This window comes from Gallinula chloropus, assembly GCF_964237585.1.
Source record: "Gallinula chloropus genome assembly, chromosome: 2".
Lineage (NCBI taxonomy): Eukaryota > Metazoa > Chordata > Aves > Gruiformes > Rallidae > Gallinula > Gallinula chloropus.
The window spans coordinates 81,811,312-81,835,442 of NC_140086.1; the positions used below are offsets into that span (position 1 = coordinate 81,811,312).

Sequence of the window (24,131 nt, forward strand, 5' to 3'; positions counted from 1 at the left end):
AGCAAGGTCAAGGTGGGAGCAGTGACCTCTGAACCGAGCTGAATTCTGAGCTGCAGAGTACTCAATGGTACAGATCAAAGGGAGGGGTGAAGAGTTCAGACAGAATTTTCAGAGTGGAATTACCTTTTTTCATTTTTTTTTTCCCCCTCCCTTCAGAAACTGCAGGTGGTTTCTTATATTGAACCTTTACTCCGAAAAGACAGAAGTTCCACTCCTCAGCCCAGGATATCACAGAATCACAGAAGGGTAGGGGTTGGAAGGGTCCTCTGGAGATCATCTAGTCCAACCCCCTTGCTAAAGCAGGATCACCTAGAGCAGGTGATCCCCATCTGATCAAACTCTCCCCTCAAGTCCTCCATTGAACATTTTATGTTTCAAAATCTGCCATTGCGCCCCTCCGCTTCCTTTTGGTTTCCCCTCCTTTACCCCATGTTCTACCCATCCTGGCCTGTAGCACTCATCCGTTTGCACACTTCACATTCACTACAGTTTGTACAAGTTCACCTCCAGCTGCATTCACGTCAAATGCACCAATAAACTGTGATGCCAAGGACAAGTGAAAATTTAAACATCAGTCTCCAGCGTGTAAGATTTTTGCTGAATGATGCAGAGAATTCTGGTAGGACGATTGGGTGCAAAACTACACATTGAATAGACAGTTACAGAAACATATATAGCAAAAAAGGGGAACATTTGAAGCAATGTATAGATAAATATTCACAGATTCACAGAATCACAAGGTTGGAAAAGACCTTTAAGATAATTAAGTCCAACCATTCCCATCCTATGCTAAACCATATCCCTAAGTACCTCATCTACCCTTTTTTTAAACACACCCAGGGACACAACCCCCTCCCTGGGCAGCCTGTTCCAGGCCCTGACAACTCCTTCAGTAAAAAATTTTTTCCTAACATCTAATCTGAACCTGCCCTGGCACAGCTTAGTGCCATTTCCCCTTGTCCTATCTTCTGTCACCTGGCTGAAAAGACCATCACCTACCTCTCTAACAACCTCCCTTCAGGTAATTGTAGGTGGTGATAAGGTCTTCCCTCAGCCTCCTCTTCTAGATAAACAGCCCCAGCTCCCTCAGCCGCTCCTTATAGGATTTGCCCTCCATTCATTAATAATTATAACAATGTACACACTTATCACTCCTGTATGATTAAACAGGAAATTTTCTAATAAAAAAACCCAAACCCAGAACTGTTTACTTTTAGAATTAAGGTAGGCAATGTGGAATTTTCATTAAAGTAAATAATTCATAGTTAAGGAAAAGAGGTCTCTGTCTCAGGGCCCTCCATGTTTCAGCCTTTCCTAAACATGTCAAAAAGCTCCACAGGTAGCCAAAAAAATGCATTTTCAGATTAAAATTGTACCCTGTCCCTCCTCACCAAAGTATCTATATTTAATTAGGTGAAGGCAGATGCACACCTATTTACATATATAGCAGACATGAAATCTTGATCGAATCAAGAAAGATAGCTTAGAAATACAAATATTTTAGAATCCTGAACTCCCATTTTGCCTTTTCTTTTGAACAGAGAATTAAGGCAATTTTCACAATTCCGCATGCATTTGTAATATAAAGAAGAAAGCTTCCGGCAGTCAGCTTAAAGCACATGATATGGCTGTGATAACAGCTTTGCAGAAAGACACCAAGGACACATTCAGTAAAGCATGAGTTTGCATGCTATTTATTTCCTCCCTGGAAGTGGTGCTTTCAGTATCATGCTGTTATTCAGAAAATTAGCATTTGAACAGAATACTTGCTTGTGAAATCCTCAAAATGCTCAAGGACAAGTGAAGCCTTGTGAAAGCAAAATTTAATTAGTTATGAAAATCCAGAAAATAGTTTCATAGCCCACAGTACATTGGGATTAGCACACCTAGTTACAGACTAATTCCATTTGTGTCTTACAGTAGCAATGTTACATCTTTACCTCTGTGTAATTTTACTTCTTACATTACATCCCCCTCCTTGCTATGTTTGGTGAGTCCTGTAATATTTTTTTTTCTCCCCATTTAGAATAATTATGTTTCAAGTTTCATTTGGTCTTAACAATGTCCTTGAGAAAAATGAAAGCCTGTGAAATAGAAACAAAATACTACCTGACAATAAAGCAGCAAATTTCCTTCCAGTGAACATGGGGTTTTCATACCTACCTCTGACCAGGAGTAAGCATGGCTTACTGTCTATGAATACATTCAACAGAAGAGTTTGACAGTTAGTTTTCAGTTTTAGTTCCAGTATATATTCAGTAACTGATAGAAGCTTTTTTGTCAAACTAGTCTGGCCATAAAAAATATTCTTCTTACTTCTATTCTAGACAAGCCTCTCTAATAATGATATTAATATTTTTGTTAAAATTATCCTATTTTCTTCAACAAGGATTAGAAAATCTTTTCTGTTTCACTTTTAAGAAAAGCTTGTTAAAATATCAACTTCTTATTGCAATAATTTGTAGAGGTATCTTACATAACACCTTCCCCCTCCTCCCCAACCTGACGTGACTCCTTTAGTTCCCCTCTTCAGACAATAAAAAGCTTACACTTCACGGCAGAGGAACAAATTATTTTCATGGCTGTGCTCCCCTGCCTCATGCAAAAGAAGAAAGAAGTGGTATTTCCAAGCTTTAGCTAGTGAGGTAACTGGACTTGATTATCAGAAATACTACCTACCAACCCAAGATTCAAAATACTCTTTTTTCAATGTTCTATGCATGTGTTCATCAAGAAGTCTCTGCATGGAAGTGGTACCTCTCTCAGCAAAAGCTGCACTGGCTTGGGCTCCAGAAAACAATCAACCAGACCCTGGAATGTCCAGTGTGGACTGTACCACACAGGGAACTCTCAGGTCATGTCTTCTGATGTCTTATGCACTTAATAACTACACAATTAAGAATTATACTAAAATAGATGAACATTTCAATTTGTTTAATTCATTTTAGTTTGTGACAATTACATTAATTTCCCTCTAATATCTCCAACTTGTCCTTGTAGTTTCAGTGGTTGGTAATATAAACAGCCATCTTAGACATTTAAAAAAATAAAAAAAAAGAAAAGAGAAAAAAAGAAGAGAAAATAAATAAATAAATAAATAAATGACACCATGAAAAAAGAGTACTGCTTAAATGAGATGGAGTAGACAAAAAATCTGTTAGGGAATGTTTAGTCATAGCTAGGCTAGGATTATTGAACAGGTGATCTCTTGAGGTTTCTTCTTGACCTTCAATTCTGTGGCCTTTAAAAAAAAAATGCGTTTTAGCTATTTCACATGTAAATCTTCTGCTCCTAAGCTGTGGTCTTGCCTTGATCAAGGATAGGTAAACTAGTTTAATTCTATGAATATGTCAGACTCGAATGTTCAGAGGTAGTATTTATAAAGGTTTGAAAAAAGGTCTCCTTTTTTCAGGGAATCATTGTATATCAGCAACACTTAATTTGTCCTACAGGCAGGAGTGCTGGAATACAACACATTTTTCCTGAGCCAAACAAAATCTCAAGAAAACTCAAGGAACTTGTAAGAGAGGCTTTCCTATATCAAATTTCTTAAGAGGTCTAAGGTTTGACAAATAACACATTTATCCATTTTTTGTGTTTCTTAAAATAATTCTTTATATTTATGTTTAGTATTAGCCACAATGAGAATACCCTTACATGCAAAAATAATGTGTAATCATACCACTGCCAGTATTTAGACAATGTATCATGTGTTAATGACTATTTTTTCTTAATATATATATATATATAAATGAAGAGGGCAATATTCTGCTGTATTCTGCACACATACTTCATGCATGACACAAGCTTATCAAAAGAGCTTAAGCACTTTTGAAAACAACAGTTTTTACTAAGGTGAAGATGAATTATGAAGGATCATTTAAAGAAAAGAACATATTTTGAACTATCTATTACCTCACCCAGGTCCTGCTGCTTTCACCTAACCAAAAAACTATCACACAAAAGTCAATTCCAAATTTAGCTTCTGCTTGTCAGCTGAATGTTAATTTAAAAAAAGCAAAAAACCCCATTGCCGCAATGTTCAGAAACCTTTCTGAAGTCAGTCAGGGTTCTTTAAAATTCCCAGAAAGTAGAATTACTGATTATAATGAAGCCCAAAGCAGATGTAGTCTAATTTAATTTTTCACAACTAACATCTAACATTCCAGATTTGCAACTGTTTTGTTTAACTTGAAAGGCAAAGAGAAAAAAAAAAAAAATCAAGGCAAATCTTAGTGATCTGTATATATGGGAACTTCACAGGATTTACAAAAATTGTTCTGCATAGCCATCAAAGAAAAAACATCCATTTCATTCTCATAGGTGTGCATTATAATTTGTTTCAAATGTCTTATATAAGTAAAAATATCTATACTCTTGCAGGAGGGACAGAACTGAAAAGCTGACTCAAATCAGAAGACATTCAAGTTGAAGAGTACCCTGAAAAGTGATCAAACAAATTCATTGTAATGTTATACCCAAACTCTGGTTGATCTGAGATGAATCTCTACAGCCACTACATAGTGGCCACTCGGTTAAGTTCTTGCACTTTCTCTTGCTATTTTAACCTGTGTTCTGTACTTCCCACACATGATACTTTTTTGCTCCACACATGATACTTTTCCAATGACTAATGGAAGAGAAATCAAGTTCTTCATGCGTCATCTTATAATCATACTTGCTTCCCAAAACACCTTAGTGTACAAAGCTGCTTCATGAACCCTCTCTACAAGAGCTTCACAGGCTAAAGTTGCAACTGGCTTATGTCAGAAAGTCTTCAGAGGGTGAACAAAATAAACAGCAAAAAGGACACAGACCTCAACGTACACTTATGTTGCATATAATTTTTCTTGATCCTCTAATGATGTTGCAAAATCTTCAAATACAATTTAGAGAACAAATAAAATTATTTGCCATTTATACCATCTGAGAAGCTAATCTGTGACATTCGGATTACTGTCACAGTGTGGTTTGCTAGAATTGTTCAGAAACTCAGTATAACCACATAAAACTCTATAATATGTTAATAAGATATTAGATGCTATTAATTAGCATATGAGATGCTACACCTATTGTCTAGTAGCCTGCAGATCTACAACACTTTAGTGCTTATGTTCTACTAAATCAAGACAGGAGAGGTACAGATTTCTCGCTGTTCACAGAAGAGAACAAGGAAATGGTAGGTGCAGAGCCCTATTTTACACAGCACGACTATGTGTTAATTACAGGCTTCAGTGGAGTGATGAACATTTCAGAGTGCAACACTGCTTGTTACTCCCCTTGTTTTTTGTTCTTGCATTATGCCTTCAGCCATATTTGAGTAGATACATACTGGTAACAAGTCTGCATCTGTCTGACTTTAAAAGCATTTGCCTGTTGTGGTGTCAGGGCAGGAAAAACAACTCCCACTCCATTCACTGCATGTGTACTCAGGGGGCATATGATAGAGCAAGAGGTCCTGAAATATGCAAATCAACTGAATCACAATTGAGGAATAAACTTTGAAATTCATTTTCACTAATAAATAACTGCTTGGAAGGGAAGAATTGGCTTCTTGTTATGTGATCTCTGTTTACTTCCCAATGCCTCAGTTGAATGCTTAGTAAAGCTAAGGTTCAGAAGCACACTGTGAAGGTGAGTTAACTAACATCTCTCCAGTATCTTTGGGCCCTAGACTGTAGGAAATACAAACCAGAATCGTTCGCATTTTTTGTTCATGTAGCAGTTCATGTATGTGTAATATATTAACCTAATATGTAGCCTCAAAACATACATTATCTTCCTATTTAGTATGTTTCAGAATGAGAAAGGCTTGAGAAAAGTGCACTCAACACCTTTCATTCAGCTTCTAGTGCCTGGATACATATACTATTCTGGTCACACATGAATATGACCTTTCCATGCCACTTATCATAAGGCTGAGGCATTATGAAGATTGAATCATCTTTCAGCCTCCAAAGGATCCACATGAGGTCAGAGCAAAGCGATCTTTCAGACTCACAGGTATAACACCACAAAGAAAGATGAGATGTAGCAAATACCATCACAAATTGCTCGAAACTGGGAACTGCATTCCTAGAAATTTCAACAAGTGAAGGGAATCCAGATGAGTAATGGGAGTGAGGAGAAAGCATTTTGCGCAGAATCTCAACAGACTTAAAAAAAAACCCTTTGTCTCCACTTCCTGAATAGCACTGCTGATGGGGGAGGGATGCAGGTGTTAGACAACACAGTAAATATTGACTGGAAACAAATCAGCAGAAGGAAATACCATGAGAAATGGGAGTATTTCAAAAGAAAATTGCTCAACATAAAACAGAAGGGTTGACAAACTGGAGCATTCCTGCTTTCCCATCTGTAAGTTGAGATACTGAGAAGATGTTTTTCCTGCACTTAGTATTCAGTAGACTGAAATGTTGCAGACAATTTTTCTTGGAGGAAGACTATTGTCATTTAGATGTTTCCCATTTAATAAATGAATATTGCACCTACAGATGTTCTTAGGGGATTACACTGATGAAGACAACTCCTGAATAGCAGTGAGTTTTAAATTCTCAGGGGGTTTTTTTGGCAGGAAGAATATTGATTTTACAGAGGAGAAAACAGTTCTAACAGTTTTGAAGAAACCTGAAGTTACAAAAGTAGCATGCTACTCAATAAGTACTGAGACAGAAAGGAAACTTTGACATTCTCCCTGGAGCAGTTGTCTGGTTTTATACTTGTATCATATTTCTACCTAGGGATTTTTTTCATTGTGGTTTGCAACAAAAGGCTTTCAGACAAGAAACACTGTTCTCCCATAGAAAATAAAATGAACACAAATAAATGCTAACATTCTACAGGTTAGAACACTTCTGAGACATGGAGCAGAAAGTCTTTTTACTGAGTAAGTGGTAAGTACAAGCCTTGTGAACTAAAATTCGGTTGAAAGGGTAGCTTCAGGCATAAGGATTATTTATATTACTGACATACTGGCTGCATTTTTTTCAGATAATCTATACAATACATAGTAAGGTCACGCCTCTTCTCTAAAAGCTATATCTAAGAAGGTCAAAAGTAGCCATAGTAAGGTTACTTTGTATTAATACTGGCATTGTGCATTGCTAATTAATCATACACCTCTTTCATGAAAGAACCAGGAACTTTAACTTTCTGACTTTTCCATTTCCAGTCAAGTATATTTGTATAGGATGCCTAGTTGGGTGATCTGCATTCTTTCTATTAACCGATGTAATAACTGCCAACATCCATAGTGAAGTCAGAAATTATATTTGAAGGACACAGAACTGTCTCTTTAATAAAAACTAACTTTCCACAGTGGATTCACCAAGAGGAAAATAATACATAATAGATGAAAGACAATAGAGTTCAAGGTAAAAGTTAATAGATATATTAGTAAGAAAGTGGCCACAACTAAAAATAATTACAGGAATTTCACCTCTAGCAACACTGTTTTTTAAAGAAAAATGGAACTATGTGAGGAAGAAAAGTTTTTACTGCTGGTTTGGGCTTTCTACAAGGTTTTTCAGAGGGACCTGATTCTCCAGAAGTACTAAAAATCTACTTCTTAAAGTCAAAACTCGAAAGAAGCAAATCAAATTAGCCAACAACATGATTCATTTCCTCACAGTGAACTAAACTGGAGCCACTGAGTATCTCTGGTCAGTTTAAGACAGCAGAGATTGTTGGGTTTTGTTTTGTTTGGGTTTTTTTGGTTGGTTGGTTGGTTTGGGAGTATTTCCCCACAAACTGCAGTAAATCCTATAAGCAGTACTACTATCCATACATTTCAGTTTTTACCTGGAATCTACATCCAAATTTTACATGATCCTTATGATTAATGATTTAAATAAAAACAAGCCTTGAATGAGTCACTGTAAATTCCCAGTATGCTTTAAGTATGAACCATCTATAATGAGTGTACTCCTTGTGCTGTGAAAGAAACAGAATCACAGAATCACAGCCACCAGGGCACACTGCTGGCTCATAGCCAAAACCACGTCACAATTATTTCATACTATATAGAGGAAAAATGGAAAACTATTTACTCCAAATAAAGCATAAAACAAGATTTTTTTCATGCTATCTATTACAGACATGTAGAAGAAAAGTTACTTTAGAAGGAAGGACGGACTGAAAATGCAGTTCATCAGCATTTGACACAATAGTCTGACACAATCAAGCTTGGAATAAAATTTAACATGACAAGAAATCTTTGGGATACAGGTATGCAATGGGCAAAAGTAATTTTTCTCCACATTTATTTGAGCTAAAGTTCGTCTATCTAAATTTATGGACATGTAGCTCTGACTTCTTGAATGCATGGATTTTCTGCCAAACTGTGGTGTGCTCTTAACCTCAAGGTGTTACAGGTTTTACCTGCTGAAATACCTCATTTTATACCTCAACTGTCTTTTGGCATAACATTCTCTGGTAGGCTTCATAATCCTGGTATTTCTAAATATTTTTTTTTTTTTTAATTGAAAGTTCTTCCTCAAACTTTCTTTGATGGGTCACTGTGCTTTATAATTAACACATGATATTTTTCAGTCTACTTGTCTCCTTTGGAAACAACACCACTTAAGTCTCTGCCTTTATTTCCCCCCTCTGTGTTGCCATTTGGTCATTTCAACTTCTTCAGCACATCATGTCTTTCTGGCAAATGCTCTGCATTTGCTTTAAGCAACGCTTAAGATCAAGTTTAGCTTCAGTTCTTCTTTTGGAGTTCTGACGACTAGATAATTTATGAAGCAATGTCATTTATTATAGTTAGAGACTTTTGACACTAGGGTTCAACCTCAACATAAAATCTGTCCTGCCTTCCAGGCATTAAGTCAAGTCCTCCATTATCACTGCATTTTTCCTGACGTAGAAGATATCTGAAGACCCTCAAACATCAACAACTTTGTTATTCCATTTGGCAGGGTAATGACAATGTTCTTGTAGCTATATTACATCTGAAATATCTGTACAGATGCTCTTTGATTCACTAAAATGGCCACATTGTCATGATTTGACTCAACACTTTCAGATAGAAAGTATTCATATATCAAAGGTGTACATGTCTTGCTTCTGTAATACTTTACCAGGTACAAAATTATACCTCTTTAGTAGACAACTAAATTTAATCCTGAGTTGAAAGGGACCCATATGGATCATCAAGTCCAACTCCTGGCTGGACACAGGGCCAGCCAAGTCAGAGCATGTGGCTGAGTGCTATGTCCAGATGCTTCTTGAACTCAGCCAAGCTCAATGCTGTGACCCCTTCCCTGGAGAGCCTGTTCCAGTGCCCAAACATTTTTCACTTTACAATGAAAATTTGTAATTAAATGTAAAATAAATACATCAATAAAATATTAGAAAGTATTAACAATAGAAATAGATTATGCACTCCCAAAGACATTTAATTTATATTAATTATAAGCATTTATCTTTGTTTTGTAAACATGTACAAAAGCCTCTTCCTAAGCAGGGTTTCCTAACTTAAAAGAGTTCTATTTCTGGATAGTACCTCTTCTATTACCAATGTATTATCTCAAAAATGGCACAATTAGGTCCTGTGACTAATAGCAAAAGATCTCTTCAGTGGAACCCTAATTATTGGTATGTCCTTTATATGTGACTTTGAAAAGCTGAACTATTTGTACTGATACCTTACTTATAAAATATGCTAATTCATTGGAAGATAATAAAAGAAACAAACACATTTTGGCAACAGTAAAGATCACACATATCTGACAACAAAACAGACAAGGACATACCAATACCCCATACCACAGAAATTAATTATACACTAAGCCCAAGGTAAATCCCAAGTGCAAACTTATGAATACAAACTATTATCCCTGATGACTGGGATTTTTGCATCTTTGTAATAATAAAGAAAAATTTCAACCTTTTTTAAGAAGAGAAATGAGGATTTGATACAAGTGTTCAACATAGAGGCCAGCTACACTACTACTTGAGTAGCAACATAGAACAAGCTCTTTTGATGAGCTTATTCCCCATATCCTTTAAAAAAACTTTTCTACTGAGAGACAGCTATCACCTCCATGTATTTTAGAAATTGTTTACAAATGTGATGAATCTGAAAGTTCACCACTGTAATTTTAGTTTCATGGACTGTGCTACATGATTAGGGACAACGGAGAAGTTTAACATTTAAACCTTAGATGTCCTGCTTTGCTTTTTGTTTTGACAATTTTTTATTGCCATTAAAAATGTGCATGTGTCCTAGAACGCAGAGAAATACAAGTCGAGCATTACACATATTTCTGATACAACAACTGAAAGATGACATGTAGGCAAACTGTCTAAAAAGGCTCAGCATCAATAGCTGAGAATGCAGTACATTCAAAATCAACCAATATGAGTTGTTACCTTTAGTGCCAAACAGAATTTGCCACACAAGCCTCTGCAGACTCCACTGTGAGTCTAGGAATAATGCAGTTCCATACTAATCTTTTTTTCTGACATTTTGAGATTAATTAATAAGGTGATAGACCTGGAATATCTATTCTTCCACAGCCATCTTCACCTTAGAAAAAGAGGATTTCTTTCTGTTAAAACGTGTTCTGCATGGTTTCACCTTGCGCATCCTTCTAGGTGAAGGAGAATATACCTAACTGCAGTGATGTGCATTCTATCTGCCTATCATGTTTGACCTCCTGCACTTTTTACATCTTTGGAGCTTGATATACAGTAAATAAGATAATTTAATCTCGAGTTTCAAGCATTCAATAGAAGTGTTCCTGTCATTGTATGAACAAATTTAAATCGAAGTCCAGCTAACATTTCCTTTTAGGAATACATCTGGAATTACTTGATACAATATACTGAATAGCCAAATGACGCCGCAAAATCTTTAAGAAGATAACCAGGCATGTGGGCGTTAAACATTACACAGGCAATGAACTTAAATGAGCACCTCTCTTGAACTAAGAAGGTATTTGAGAAGGAATTGACATGCTAATTCACACTTGTATTGTCAGCATATCTTCAGCTTCATCACCTATTAAGATTAGCTGATAAATATCCTTGAAAATGAAGTTACCAAATTAAAGACTAATATAAAAGGATGCAGAATTACCTTTATTTCCTCATTACCATAGCCTATGGATGTAACTGAAGCAACATTTCTTTTGTGGTTTTTTTTTTTTTGAGGGTTTTTGGTTGTCTTTTTTTTTTAATTACAGAAACTAGTATTTTGACATTTTACATAATTTTGATATAATGATTGACAGAAGCTCTGCACAGAGTATGAAATGAATTAAGGATACAGTTACAGAGAAGGCAGTTGTGCCACACCAACGTTGTGGTGGGTCACCCATGATGGGCTGCTGAACCCAGCCACTCCCCCACTCTCCCTCCTCAACAGGATGTGGATGAAAGTAAAAGAAAAAAAAAAGTTCAGGGGTCAATATAAATACAGGTAGATCGCTGACCAACTGCCGTAACAGATTCAACATGAGGAAAATTAATGCCCACTAAAATCGAGTTGAATGGTGAGAAACAGACAACAACTAGAACCCCATTCCCCTGCCTCCCTTCTCACACTCACCTTCAGTCCTTTACCATAGAATCACAGAATGTGATTGGTTGGAAAAGACCTTTAGAGATCATCTAGTCCAACCGCCCCTGCAGTAAGCAGGGACATCTTTACTAGATCAGGTTGCTCAGAGCCCCATCATGCCTGACCTTGAACATCTCCAGGGATGAGGACTCTACTACCTCTATAAGCAACCTGTTCCAGTGATCAACACCCTCACCCCCTCCAATACTGAAGCGGGTAACATGATACATATTAGCTGGTCAGCAGCTGTGTAAAGGATGTGCAAAGTTCTGCCTAAACAACGACAATGTCAGCACATTGTGTGAGTTGTGATACCTCAGGAAAAACAACTTGTCTCTGAGAAGGGAGTGATAAAGGGGAAGAGGGAGAAAGATCAGAAGGGCACCTCAAGTCTGCAGAACCAACTGCCTGTGGCTTTGTTAGCAAGAGAAAAGCTAAAGTTCACCACAAGGATCTGCAACGGAGTAAATGAAGTAAATGGCCATCAAATGTCTTTGAAGCCCACCAAGTGGAGTAGGTGGGTGGGTGATAATGAGCTCTCATCATGGCAAAATAAACAATTCCTTGGAAAAACTATGAATATGCATATATTATGAATATGCAAATGTGCCTTGTATAAAAACTGACCCTTCATTAGGGTGTACAAATAAGGAACAATTCCCAGCACTACAGTAAAGAATGCCTGCTAAATAGTCACCAAGGCTGTAGGGTTTTGATTTCAGTCTTCTGGGACTGTTTCTCCCCGCGTTTCCCTCAGCCCCGGCTGCCGGGCAGCGCTTTGCCCTTTCTTACCCAGGCTTTCCCTGAGGCGCCCACCCGGGGCTGAGGGGCTCAGCTGGGCCCTGCCGTGCTGGGGCTGGATGGGGCCGGCACCGGGCAGCTCTGGCCACTCCTCAGAGAGGCCGAACCCCCACTGTATAAAGCACTTCACTGTGTTGAAACAATATATGTCCAAAAAGCACGGATCAAAGCTCCGTACTCTGTACTGATACAGGGGGCTTGCTAACAAGATGCTTGCAAAGAAGGGCTTGCTAAAAGGCTGGTTTGAAGTTCCATAGTGGTTATGTCAGAGATGACCTTGCATAAACAACGTCTTATTTGAACAACTCGTTTCTAGTGTAGTTGGTCTTGAGTGATTAGTGCTCTCAAAGCAGACCCAGGACTGATAAGGGGGAAGCATCCCAAGGATAATTGTGCCCATCTGGAACAATCACAACTACGCATGTGCCAGGGGGAGAAGGTGAAAAGTTTAACCTGATGAAGACTCTGAGCCTTCATTGCTGAGACCCCTGACGACCACCACCAGGAGATAGTGAGCTGGTACAACTGGGAGGAGTTTATGGAAATGACTTCCTGGGACTAATGTTAATACGAAGCAGGACAGGTTATGCACGTGTATAGGTGCACTGCGAAATACCATGAATATGTAACATTCTACTGTATATAACTGAGGTGAATTGCCGCGTTTGGTGTGCATACATGTGGAGGAGCAATCGTTCACCCGTGCACCCAGCGCTGAATAAACAGACCTTCTTTTTAACTCTTTGTGAGGTGTGAAGTCAGTTTCTGAGCATCAGTACTAAGGTGGCTTTCTCCACAAAAAAAGTTAAACATGCAAAATTGTTTAAAGTGAGAAATGGGAGTTCCACCTAAAAGATGTTGGCTTCAGAAGTATAATTGTTCAGTATAAAGAGCATGTAAAAGCCACAGGTCTCCAGGTGCTGGTGTGTCAAAATCGTGACAGGGTAAGAAGAATTTAAAAAAAAAAAAAAAAAAAAAAGAAGACAAGTTTTTTATGAACTTTTCTAGTTTATAACAACTTCAGGGAAGATTAGATCACCTTGACAAAATTATTTTGAACCATTAATTGAAATAACAGTTTCCACATGGCAAACTGATGTTTTGCAATGTGGAACTGACAGACTGTATAAAGCTTCCCTACAAAAACAGTTATTACTTTGACATATTAGATATGATGTTGCTATTTTGACATAAAAGACCAAATTTCTTCTTGGTGCAATTCCACGTTCACTTAAAAGAAGTTAAACCAGGTAAACAATTTATCTTGTCTCTGGACTAGGACCAAACTTCAATATGTTCATGCTTTTCTGTTTCTTTGGTTGGCCTGTCAAGTCAAAATGCCCCTGTCAGTCTATGGATAGCCATTTTCTGTCAAAGGTCTCCAATGCACATACTATGCTTCAGGAAACCTCAGATACTCCTGAACATGCTAAAAGAAAGTCAGATTGATCAGGTTGATGAAAGCACTCTCTCGAGTTTGATTTTTTTCCCCAAAATAACCTTTGAAGGTTCAGAGATTCCACTTTGAAAATAATAAAACCTAAAGGCCCACAACATTCCATGACTTGTACAATTTATGTGCCCTCAGTCTCTCAAAAGGAAACCAAGTAACAGTTGTTGAGTAAAAGTATGGTTACTATCAGCGTGGAGGTGGCAAAGGGGGCTTTCTGTGTTAGCAAAACTAAATAATAATAATAACAATAATAATAATTAGCACCACATCCACGTGGACATTTTTACTTTGAAAAGCCACATTCTGGAGTTAACTTTTTGTAAAAATCCAGTAGAAAATTAGATGGCTAACACGATACAGGACCATATAATGTTGCTCAATACTGACCTCAGATTTGATGACAGCAGTTAAAATGTAGAAGGTACATTTCCTCTCTTTCTTGGTGATGCTGCTCCCTGAGCAGCAGTGGGAGACAGATAGGAGAATAAAGAAACAGGCACTGTGCTATATTATCAGTGTTGGCTTTCCGTCAGCTTCAATGGCATTGAATCAAAATGTTATTTAGCAACAGTAAGGGTGACAAGAATTAGGACCTGAGTAATCAGAGAGCAGAGAAGCATAAAGATCAAAATAGATAAGAAGTACTGTAAAATCTGAGGTTAGCAACCTAACACAATGAAAATACAACAGTGAAGAGGATTTTGAGTAATCAGTGAGCAGAAAACTGTAAGGACCAAAGTAAAGAGAAGGTACTGTAAAAATCTGAGGTTAGTGACCTATGGAGGAACTGTAACAGGGAAGAATTTTTTTTAATTAAAAGGGATCTATTAGAAATACAACCTCTACTCTTTCAGTGCAAACATCTATATTCTCCATCTTTCACATCCTTTGCAAGAAGCTGGAGTCGTCACAGTCTTAAATTGAATTTAAAATTGTGAAGCTAAAATCCTTGCTCAAATATTAACTGTGTACTCATTCACTGTTTTCTTCCCGCTTTCTAAGAGCCTTGGTTGAATTAAAAAATTAATCTCTTTCACACTAGAGACATGAAATGTGTTTTTTATAGCTTGTTGAACCAAAATACCCATCCTTTTCTTTTTATTTTCTACATAGGTCTGTTCTGGTATAAAACTTTAAAGAGTCATCCAAAGTCCACATAAGAACAGAAAAAATCTGTGCTTGCATCTTTAGGCTGCTATTGATACCATATTTTCACTAGCTATAGAGGCAAATTACTTTATCTAAATACATTATTTGTGAAACTAACAACCTAAAAGGTAGGAAATGGGATGCATGCTATTTTGGATGCTGATTGTGCCACTTGCATACATTTCTACAAATGTATGAAAATGGCTAACATGCCATGTGCAAAATCTTTATAGACTATGACACAATTTTTTTTTTTTTTTCATTTTCTTTACCATAAAAGAAAAACACTTTTTTATCAGAATAAATTTTGGAACTGTTTGCTTATGTTTAAGCTGAAACATCTGATATGCTTTCTTTTAGTTAAACCTCTAACATTGAATAAAAGCATTTTAATTGAAAAAACACCACTTTTGTTTCTTCCTTAGTACTTATTCTAAAGTATACATATTTTTCTCTTTTCTCTTACTGTCATTAAATCTAAGAGGTAAAATTGTCTTAATGTGATCTGGGAAATTTAGATTCTCCCTCCTATATTAGAACTAATTTATTACAATTACATGTTATTGTCTTACTTTGAATTAGAATTTGAAATAACACTTCCGATACGCTGTAAGTCTGTTTTCAAAAAAATAGCAAATTATTAGAGTTACTACCTCGAAAATCCAATATAACACCTGGGATTTCTTTTCTAAGCTAACTTGCAGGACAATCATTTCAGGACATTTAAAAAACTGTATCTTTCCTCTTCCCTTTCCTGTATTCACACCCATTTCCAACTGTTCCATACTTCCTTATGTCCCCCATCAATACAAATCTGGAAGTGGTTTTGAATTACAGGTAAAAATTTAAGAACTAAGCAAAGTGCCATTCCCTTTACCCCACAGATTTTGGAAGAATAATGCAATTGAAAAATCCACAGAGCTGAAGAGCTGAAAAGCCATTCATATTTACCCTTCAGAAGACATCTGAAGTGGATTAAGAGGTTCAGTATTTCAGAGATCCAAAGGGTTTGTGGAGAAATCAAGTGTCAGTCTTGTTCATTATATTTCTCTGCTCTTCCCTGTAATAGCATGACTCACTCAACCTCAAACCAACACTGATCTTTCCTTTACTACTGCACATTTACTTTTCTCTCCAAAGTAAAAAGGACAGTGAATGTGCAGTTATGACCTGCTTCTAGTGCAAGTCTTAAAAAATATCAGAAGGAGCAGATCTTCTGGAGACAAAGAGGTGTGAAGGTTCAGAATTAATAATGTTATGGACTGAAACATGTACTCCTTTCCTAAAATTCTTTATTTTCCATGAATTATCTAACCTGGGAGCATGCAGAAAAAACAAGAGACACACAAACTACTTCAGCCACAACAACTGTGAAATGTTGAAGCCTGCATCTCTACACACAAGTTTATCTAGATATCCTCAGGAGAATCTTCATTCCTCTGAGCTACCACAGTTGGTACCTGACTCCTCACCAGGACAGGGCACATTAATTAGCCCTGCTGCATTCTGTGCTCATAGTGACGTTTTCATTAGAATAGTTTTCATCAGAGAGATGCAAGACAAGAAGTCCCATGGAGCTGAAAGCTCCTCTTTGTGGATTCAAGCTGCTTGAGACAAGGATATTTGTTCCTATTTAACCAAACTTCCAGTTTCCCATTACACGCATACGCATACATACTTGCACCCAGAGATGAGCAGTCTGTCCAAATTAACATCGTCAATCGTTGACTATTGGGAAGTTATCAATAAACCCTCCCTAAATAATTTTATAAAAAGAAGTCACTGTGGTTTTAAATTCTTTAAAGGTAACAACACAGAACTACTATTGGAGTTGTTCAGATAAACATACCCTGACATACTGAAGAGTTACCCCAAGTGCAACAACAGGTAACCAGTTCAATAACCCCAGAACCACAGAAAATACTTCTCATTTCTACCACAACCTCAATTTTCTAGGACCAATGTTTTTCCATGTTCCTATAAAAACCATCTGAGTACAGCTAATACAGATTAATTTTATACAGATTTCCAATCTCCAAATTACATTTTTTTTAGAGCAAAGAAATAATGACTGAGGAACAGGGATGTGCTTGATATTAAAATATAATGATGACTTGTAGTCCTAACACTTGCGGTATAACAGATGATGGCAGTAAATTAATCTATCCTCTTGACAGTCATTTCACAATAAGAATAAGAAACCTTATCATTTTCATTTCGGGCCTACCCTATTCTTGTCCTCACTTGTCCTCAGTGTGCATTTCCATGACAATGACTGCAATCATTATAACAGCATTGTACATAATGACTCTGCTTTCTGTGATGTTACTCCCAAATTGGGTGTGAAAAATGTGAAAGGACAGATCTCAAATGGCAAGACTCTCACCAGTGAAGCAGAGTAGCCTGCAGAATTAACAATTGACAGAATTGATAGTGTACTGCCACAGAACAGAAGCTGGTTGCTGAAGCCAGTTCTAGTTCCATCATCATGACAATTTGTTCAGTTTCATCATATTTTGTCCTTTGTTAGTCTAAGTGATTCCTACTGTAATACGATTGATATGGCATATAGCAATTGCTGCAGTGGTGACATACGATGGCAGTTATTTAGCATTTAACGTCACACAATTTAATTTATTGACTATTCTCACACAAAATCTCACTCCTTGAGCTACACATTGGACTGCCCCTTCCTTCCACATCATCCTGGGTCCTATCTCTTTCTATGGTCTGCAAGGCCAGGGAAGGTGGGGAGGAGTTGCCCCAGGTGCCAGAGAAAAACATGCCCCTGCAGCCCGTGGAGAAACCCGTGGTGGAGCGGGTGTCCCCCCACAGCCTGTGGAAAAGGCCGAGACCCCACCTGCAGCCTGTGGAGAGGCCCCACGCTGGAGCAGGTGGAGACATACAGAAGATGCTGTGACCCATGTTGGACCAAGCCCCTGCCAGCACTTGCAGCTTGTGGTGAGAAATAGAGTCAGAGAGATGAGCAAGAGTGAGAGAGACCCATGCCAGAGCAGGTTTCCTGGGAGGAGGAGGTTTGTGACCCTGTGGGGACCAGGCTGGAGCAGTCTGGGCCTGAGAGACTGAGAGACATTATGACTGCACTCCATAGAAGTGACCCACGCTGGGGCAGCTGGTGAAGAGCTGAAGCCCTGTGGGAAAGGACTCTTGTTGGAGAAGTTTGTGGAGGGCTGTCTCCCATGGGTGGGACACCACGGTGCAGCAGGGGGAGGGTGTGAGGAATGTCCCCCCCTCTCAATATATATTTTCTCCCCTGTCCAGTTGAAAAGGGGAGTAATAGAGTGACTTTGGTGGGCGTCTGGCCTGCAGCCAGGGTCAAACCACCACAAATAACAATAACAGAACTTCATAGCAAAATATACAAAACTGGTGATACATGATGCAGCTTCTCACTGAACCGCACAACTCAGACCATTCAGCTCAGAGCTGTCAGAAGCCAGGCTGTCCCCACACAGTGTGTCCTGGAGTCATGCACCTCTCTCCCACCAGCCCCCTTTAAGCTGAGCATGATGTAATTGTCATGGAATACCCTCTTTGGCCAGTTTGGGTCACCTGTCCTGGCTGTGTCCCCTCCCAGCTTCCTGTGTGTCTTCTGCCTTATCATTAGCAGGGCAGCACGAGAAGCTGAAAAGTCCTTGACTGCTTGGCAACAACTAAAACATCAGTGTGTTACCAGCACTGCTCTCATCCTATCTCCCAAACACAGCATTACACCAGCTGCTAGAAAAAAAATTAACTCTATTCCAGCTGAAACAGGGACAACAACATACAATATCTTTACTGAAGGCATACCTTTTCCTCACACTTGATGGAAGTCACCTTCAGAGGCTGAAGGCTTGTGCTTTTCCCCAGTTGCACTGTCAATATCCCCTTACCTAGACAGGGATCCCAGCTGCTTGGCTTCCCTGCCCTCTAATTCCAAGCTACTGGCCCTGTTATCCCAGCATCAGAGCAGAAAGGTTACAATGTGCTTTCCTGGATGGCTACTGAAATCTGCTCATTCAGGGATCAGGTGATTACCTCTGGTTCTGCCTCCTTGTCCTGTTCTCGTGATGGTCCACATTCACTGTCATCCCTTACTAAGTAAAACAATGTTTTTTGTGCATTTCTTCTCATATATAGGGGTGACTGGTAGGGGCATGGGTTGTTTTTTTGATTCAGCTGCACTGCCTGTCTCCTCTCTGAAATAGCCACAGTATTTTCTTTTCCAATATTCTGTCATTTCTCAGGGTTCTGTAGTTTTTCAGGAGTAAGATTCTAAACCACTGAGGGGTGAGAAGGTCTCTGGATAACTTCCTGTACTCTCCCACACACTGTGCCACCCATAACTTTTCAGCCTCAGGGCAGATCTCTGGCTGGTATTCTTATAAGAACTTTTTGTAACCCTAAACAAGGCCTGAACCACATTCAGGAGATACAATAACAGAATATGCTGGCTTGAACTTCCCAAGGATATTAAAAATTCTCTAAAGCTCCTGTAACCAGCATGAAGGAAAAATGGGAGGTGAAAGAGCAGAAGGTATTCCCCCTAATTCACATCTTCCCCATAGATTGGTCATGATTATTGATAAATGTCAAGAGATGTCATCCGAGGTACAGTCATGACAGCAGTGCCACATACAAATACCTGCTTAACTTCATGACCAGTGATGCTAACATACTGTAAGTCAAATATTGCACAGTACAGCAAAATGAGAATCTTGACCCTCCTCCCAGAGCTGATAAAAGCACCACAGGGAATCCATACAGCAAGTGTGGCTTTACATACCACAGCCAATAGAACCAACAAAGCACCACTGTGATCAAAGTCTATTTACCTATTATAATACATGCATATAAAAAATCTGGTTTAACATGGTCTCCTCAGATCTGTCATTATGTCAACCCTTTGAGCCCACTGAGCACCAAAAAGGACTGTTGTGGTGTAGCCCCAGCCTGCAGCTGAGCACCACACATCTGCTCGCTCAGTCCTCCCTCTCATCTAGTGTTACAGGGAGGACAATCAGAAGAAAAAGCTAAAACTTGTGGGTTGGGATAAGGGCAGTTTAATAGGACAGTAAAGGGAGAGGAAAATCACATCAATGCTAATAAAAGAATATACAAAGGGTGATATACAATGCAATTTGCTAACTGCCTGGAACCCAATGCTCAGCCCATCCCCAAGCAGCAATTGCTCCTCCCCAGCCAGGTCCACCCTTTATATACTGAGCCCATTTCATGTGGTGTGGAATATCCCTTTGGCCAGTTTGAGTCAGCTGTTCTGGCTAGGGCCTCTCCCAGCATCTTGTGAAAATTATGTATGCCATCCAAAAAAACAGGACACACTATTATTTGTGGGAGTAATTAAACAAGCACATTTTACTCTGCACATTCACTCCAACTACAGTATTTGATTTTCTCTCTACAGCTTTGTATATAAATTGATTTTTCTTTCTCAAAAGTAGTCAGAGCAGTAAACAGGTTAACATTTTTCACGATGTCTTCGATTCCACTTTATCTCTGTTTTGATTATCTCAGCTTTTGTGTCATATTTACCTTCTTTAAGGTATAACAGTAGAGGCAATAATTGACCTGGTGACCAGATCTTTCTCTTCCTCTGTCACTCAAACCTGACCAACCAGAAGTGTATAACAGAAATTTATATTGTTCTGTAAGAGCTTTATCACACCGTGGTCCTTAGGTTTCCTCTGCATGTCCACATTCAAATCTTACTCATGCTATCTAGCTCCTTCCAGACAATGTTTTGATTCTCCCACATAGCTTTGCATCAGCAACACGTTTGCAAAATGTTTCTTATTTTCCAAAATCATTAACCAAAATGTTAATCAGTCTAACTCTGGTCAGGAAGCATATCTCCTCAGCCCCTTACCTGTTTTAAAAGCTTCTTTTTTAATGCAACCCATTTAGAAAGGGCCTTTATCAGTTTACATTTTCTGCACAAATCTCAATAATTTTCAGTATGCTGAAATAATTGGTATTTTACTAAGGTTGGCATAACTTTTTTTTTTTTTGGGTCTTTCTGTTAACAGTCTCTTAAATACAGATGCTCTACTTGCTATTTTTATTTCAGATGACGCTGTTCAAATTTGAAAGCCCTTGTTACCAGACAACTGTGATTTCAGAAGCTACTGGTTTCCTTGGATATTTTTCATACTTTAAGGTGTAATTTTCAGGATTCCCAACTTGAAGGCAAGCTAAAATGAAATAATTCATTTTCTATGCCCTCATCCCTATTGACCGTCTTTCATCACCCCTCATATTCAAAATCTTTCTGCATTTTCATTAAGGAAGTTAAGATTCATCTAGATTATATAATAAAAAAAAATCTGTCATACTGCTGAAAGACAGTATTCGGGGGAGAAAACCTCCATCTGTTGTATTTCTTCCAATGAAGTTATATATACACTTTTGTGTTATTTTAATGTAAATTTAAAATCCAAGCTACACAGACAACATTACACATGAAAAACCAGACTTCAGTTGGCCAGCCTACAAATGCATCAGCATGAACTTTATGCCCAAAGCTCGCTATGTAAGTCAAAACATAAATACAGGGCTTGCTGTTCTCACAGGCTTCTGAGGAACTGTTAAAAGTAACACACCACCTGACTCTTTATGACGAAAGTCACAGAGGATTTTCCTTTGGAGGAAACCTTTTCCACCCTACCATAGGAGTGGAATGAATACCCTTTGGAGCCTAGACCTCATTAATAATTTTCCCTGAACTAAAACTGAATCACATTCTGAAACAATTCAGCAAAGGCTTTGGCAGTGACATATTTAAGCCCCATGCATTTGGGGTTCTAAAATGGGATGTAAGAGAATCAGCTGCACTCATTCTGTGTTACGTGAGCTCAGAAGAAATGCTATTTTATCATATTTTAATATCTTTATCCTGTTTACTTTATCTTTTTCATTATTATAAACACAGAATGTATACATAGACAACTGGCAAGTTCACTGTGCATGTAAGTAGCATTCCAAGGGTTGTCTTGCCTTAAAAAAGGACGTGCTATCTAAGGAGATTCCTGGTCTTCCTCTATCAATGCTACATTTCAGGGGATGGGAAAAACAAAAACCCCAAAATAAGACAATGACCTTACCTTTCCTACATACTGAGGATCTGGTCCCATGTGTTCTTCTAAAACAAAGAACTGATTCCACACCCATCCACGCTTGGGACGATGATGAACTTCTGTTTCGCCTTCTATGTGTTTGGTTTGATTTCTAGTCACCTTGATGGAGCCATGGTGAGCAGCTCCGTAACACCTCTGCACAAAACAGAGACAAACTAGGACTGGGCAGATACAAGATGTACTTGTAACTCTCATTGTAGGACAAGCTTCCTGTTTCAAGGTTGTCTTTCTCTTGTCTTCTTCAGCGGTAATCCTTTAATAAGTTCCCAAAACAGAAGGTGAAATCTGGTTCAGAAATACAGTCCAAAATGGTTTTTTCTGCTTGTTCATGGTTTAGCTGCCCATTTGGGAAAGCTCAGATTATATTTACATTATGAAAAGCTGACTGGAAAAGAATTGATATTCCTTCTGAGGTCTTCACGCTAGAGTTCCACAGCCGACCATTTTCTATCTAATAGGGAAAGAAAAGAAATCCACTTACTCATCACTAAAACAAGCAATTTTCAGGTTTCTGACCTTAGATTACACTCACTGCTGTACTAACCAGTCTTTCAAAGATTCTCACTGTAACTAAAGTTTATTTTTAGTGCTTCCTGTAAAAGTGCTCTCAGATTGTTTTTATTAAAATACCTCAATAATTATAATGGCTCTTCCAAGCTGTGAAAATATGCACATTGTTACAAACCAGATGATTCAGGACAGTTCCTCTGGCCTTTGCCTAGAAATCACTGGCCTGGTCTGGTAGTGAAAACATTGCTACAGTGTCATTAGGTAGATAGTGACTGGTAATTAATTTCACATGAGTTCTTGATCTTCCAAACACCACACAGAGACCCAACATGGTGAAAAATATCAGGGCTATGATGGATTTGGAAAGAAAGCCTCCAAAATGGGCTTTGAGGATTCTGAGTCAATATTAGAGCATACTGGCAGGAACTTTCAGTCAAAATATGCACGTTTATACCATTTATCTTTTATACCATTTACAGCTTTACATAAACTCCAACAAATATCATACTGGAACCTCGCAGAATTGTTCCATGTTGACAGAAATTTCAGGTATTGTTGTTTAGATGGTCAGTATTATTTTTTAAAAAAGCATCTAAGATCCCAGTGACAATATTTTCTCAACTTCAATAGTAAAATGTGAAAACATGCATGGAACTTGATGTGGCACTTAAAGCAAAGTACCTTGAAAGAAATAAAATAGCTCTTCAACCTCAGAGAAATAGTTACCCTAAGGTAACCACTTGTTCAGTCATCTGAAGATACCAAAGAACAGTCAGTCAGAAGTCTCAAAACACAAAACTTAAAACTATGAAAATTAGCACTGTCTTCCAGTATTGGCTTTTTTTGAATACCATACAGCAATTACCAGTTATATAAACAGAAACACAATAAAACTAATATTGTTTCTAAATTTCATGGGAACCCAACAGAACAAATTCAAAATCTCTAAAGAATAACCAAACAAGAAACTAAAAATCAGATGGAAAAACACTTCAGTGAAGTATTGAAGCATATGAAAATCATCAACTGTCTTTTGGTTTCAGGTTTTTGGTTTTTGTTTTTCCCCTTATGCTTTTTTCAAATCCATAATAATACTGAAGGCCTAACTGTACCTTCTTCGGTGTTCAGCTAAGTACAGTTTATCATCAGAATAATGGAAGAATACTTCAAGACTGCTGTATATTCAAAATACGCAGAAAAGGCATCTTTTCCATTGCTATTAGTTCAGTACAGTTGGTTATGCTTTAGTACAGCAAGAACTCCAGTCTCTTGTGGCTGGACAGGAATTAAAAGAAACCCCGTATGACATTTTCAACTGAGGAAATTTTTCAACGTTCAGTATCACCCTTCTTCTTATTTCCATATCAATCTTCCCATAACCTCTACAAAGACCAAGCCATTGGTCTTGGCCTCACACCCTATCTGAGAACAGATTGATACAACATGATGTATGGTTACCTTCTTTGAGTACAAATGTGATTTAATAGGA

The 24,131-nt window shown here is 38.1% G+C and overlaps 1 protein-coding gene across 2 annotated transcripts in view; it reads right to left on the reverse strand.

The window, feature by feature from the left end:
• CDH18 (cadherin 18) overlaps positions 1-22,327 on the reverse strand; it is a gene marked incomplete at both ends in the record, with an annotated part of 179,236 nt that extends 156,909 nt beyond the window's left edge. For both annotated transcript variants that reach the window (XM_084280353.1, XM_084280352.1), the window contains one exon: positions 22,100-22,327. In XM_084280353.1, coding sequence (XP_084136479.1) covers positions 22,100-22,327 — 228 coding nt within the window. The remainder of the gene's footprint in view (positions 1-22,099) is intronic.
• Between the last annotated feature and the right edge of the window lie 1,804 nt (positions 22,328-24,131).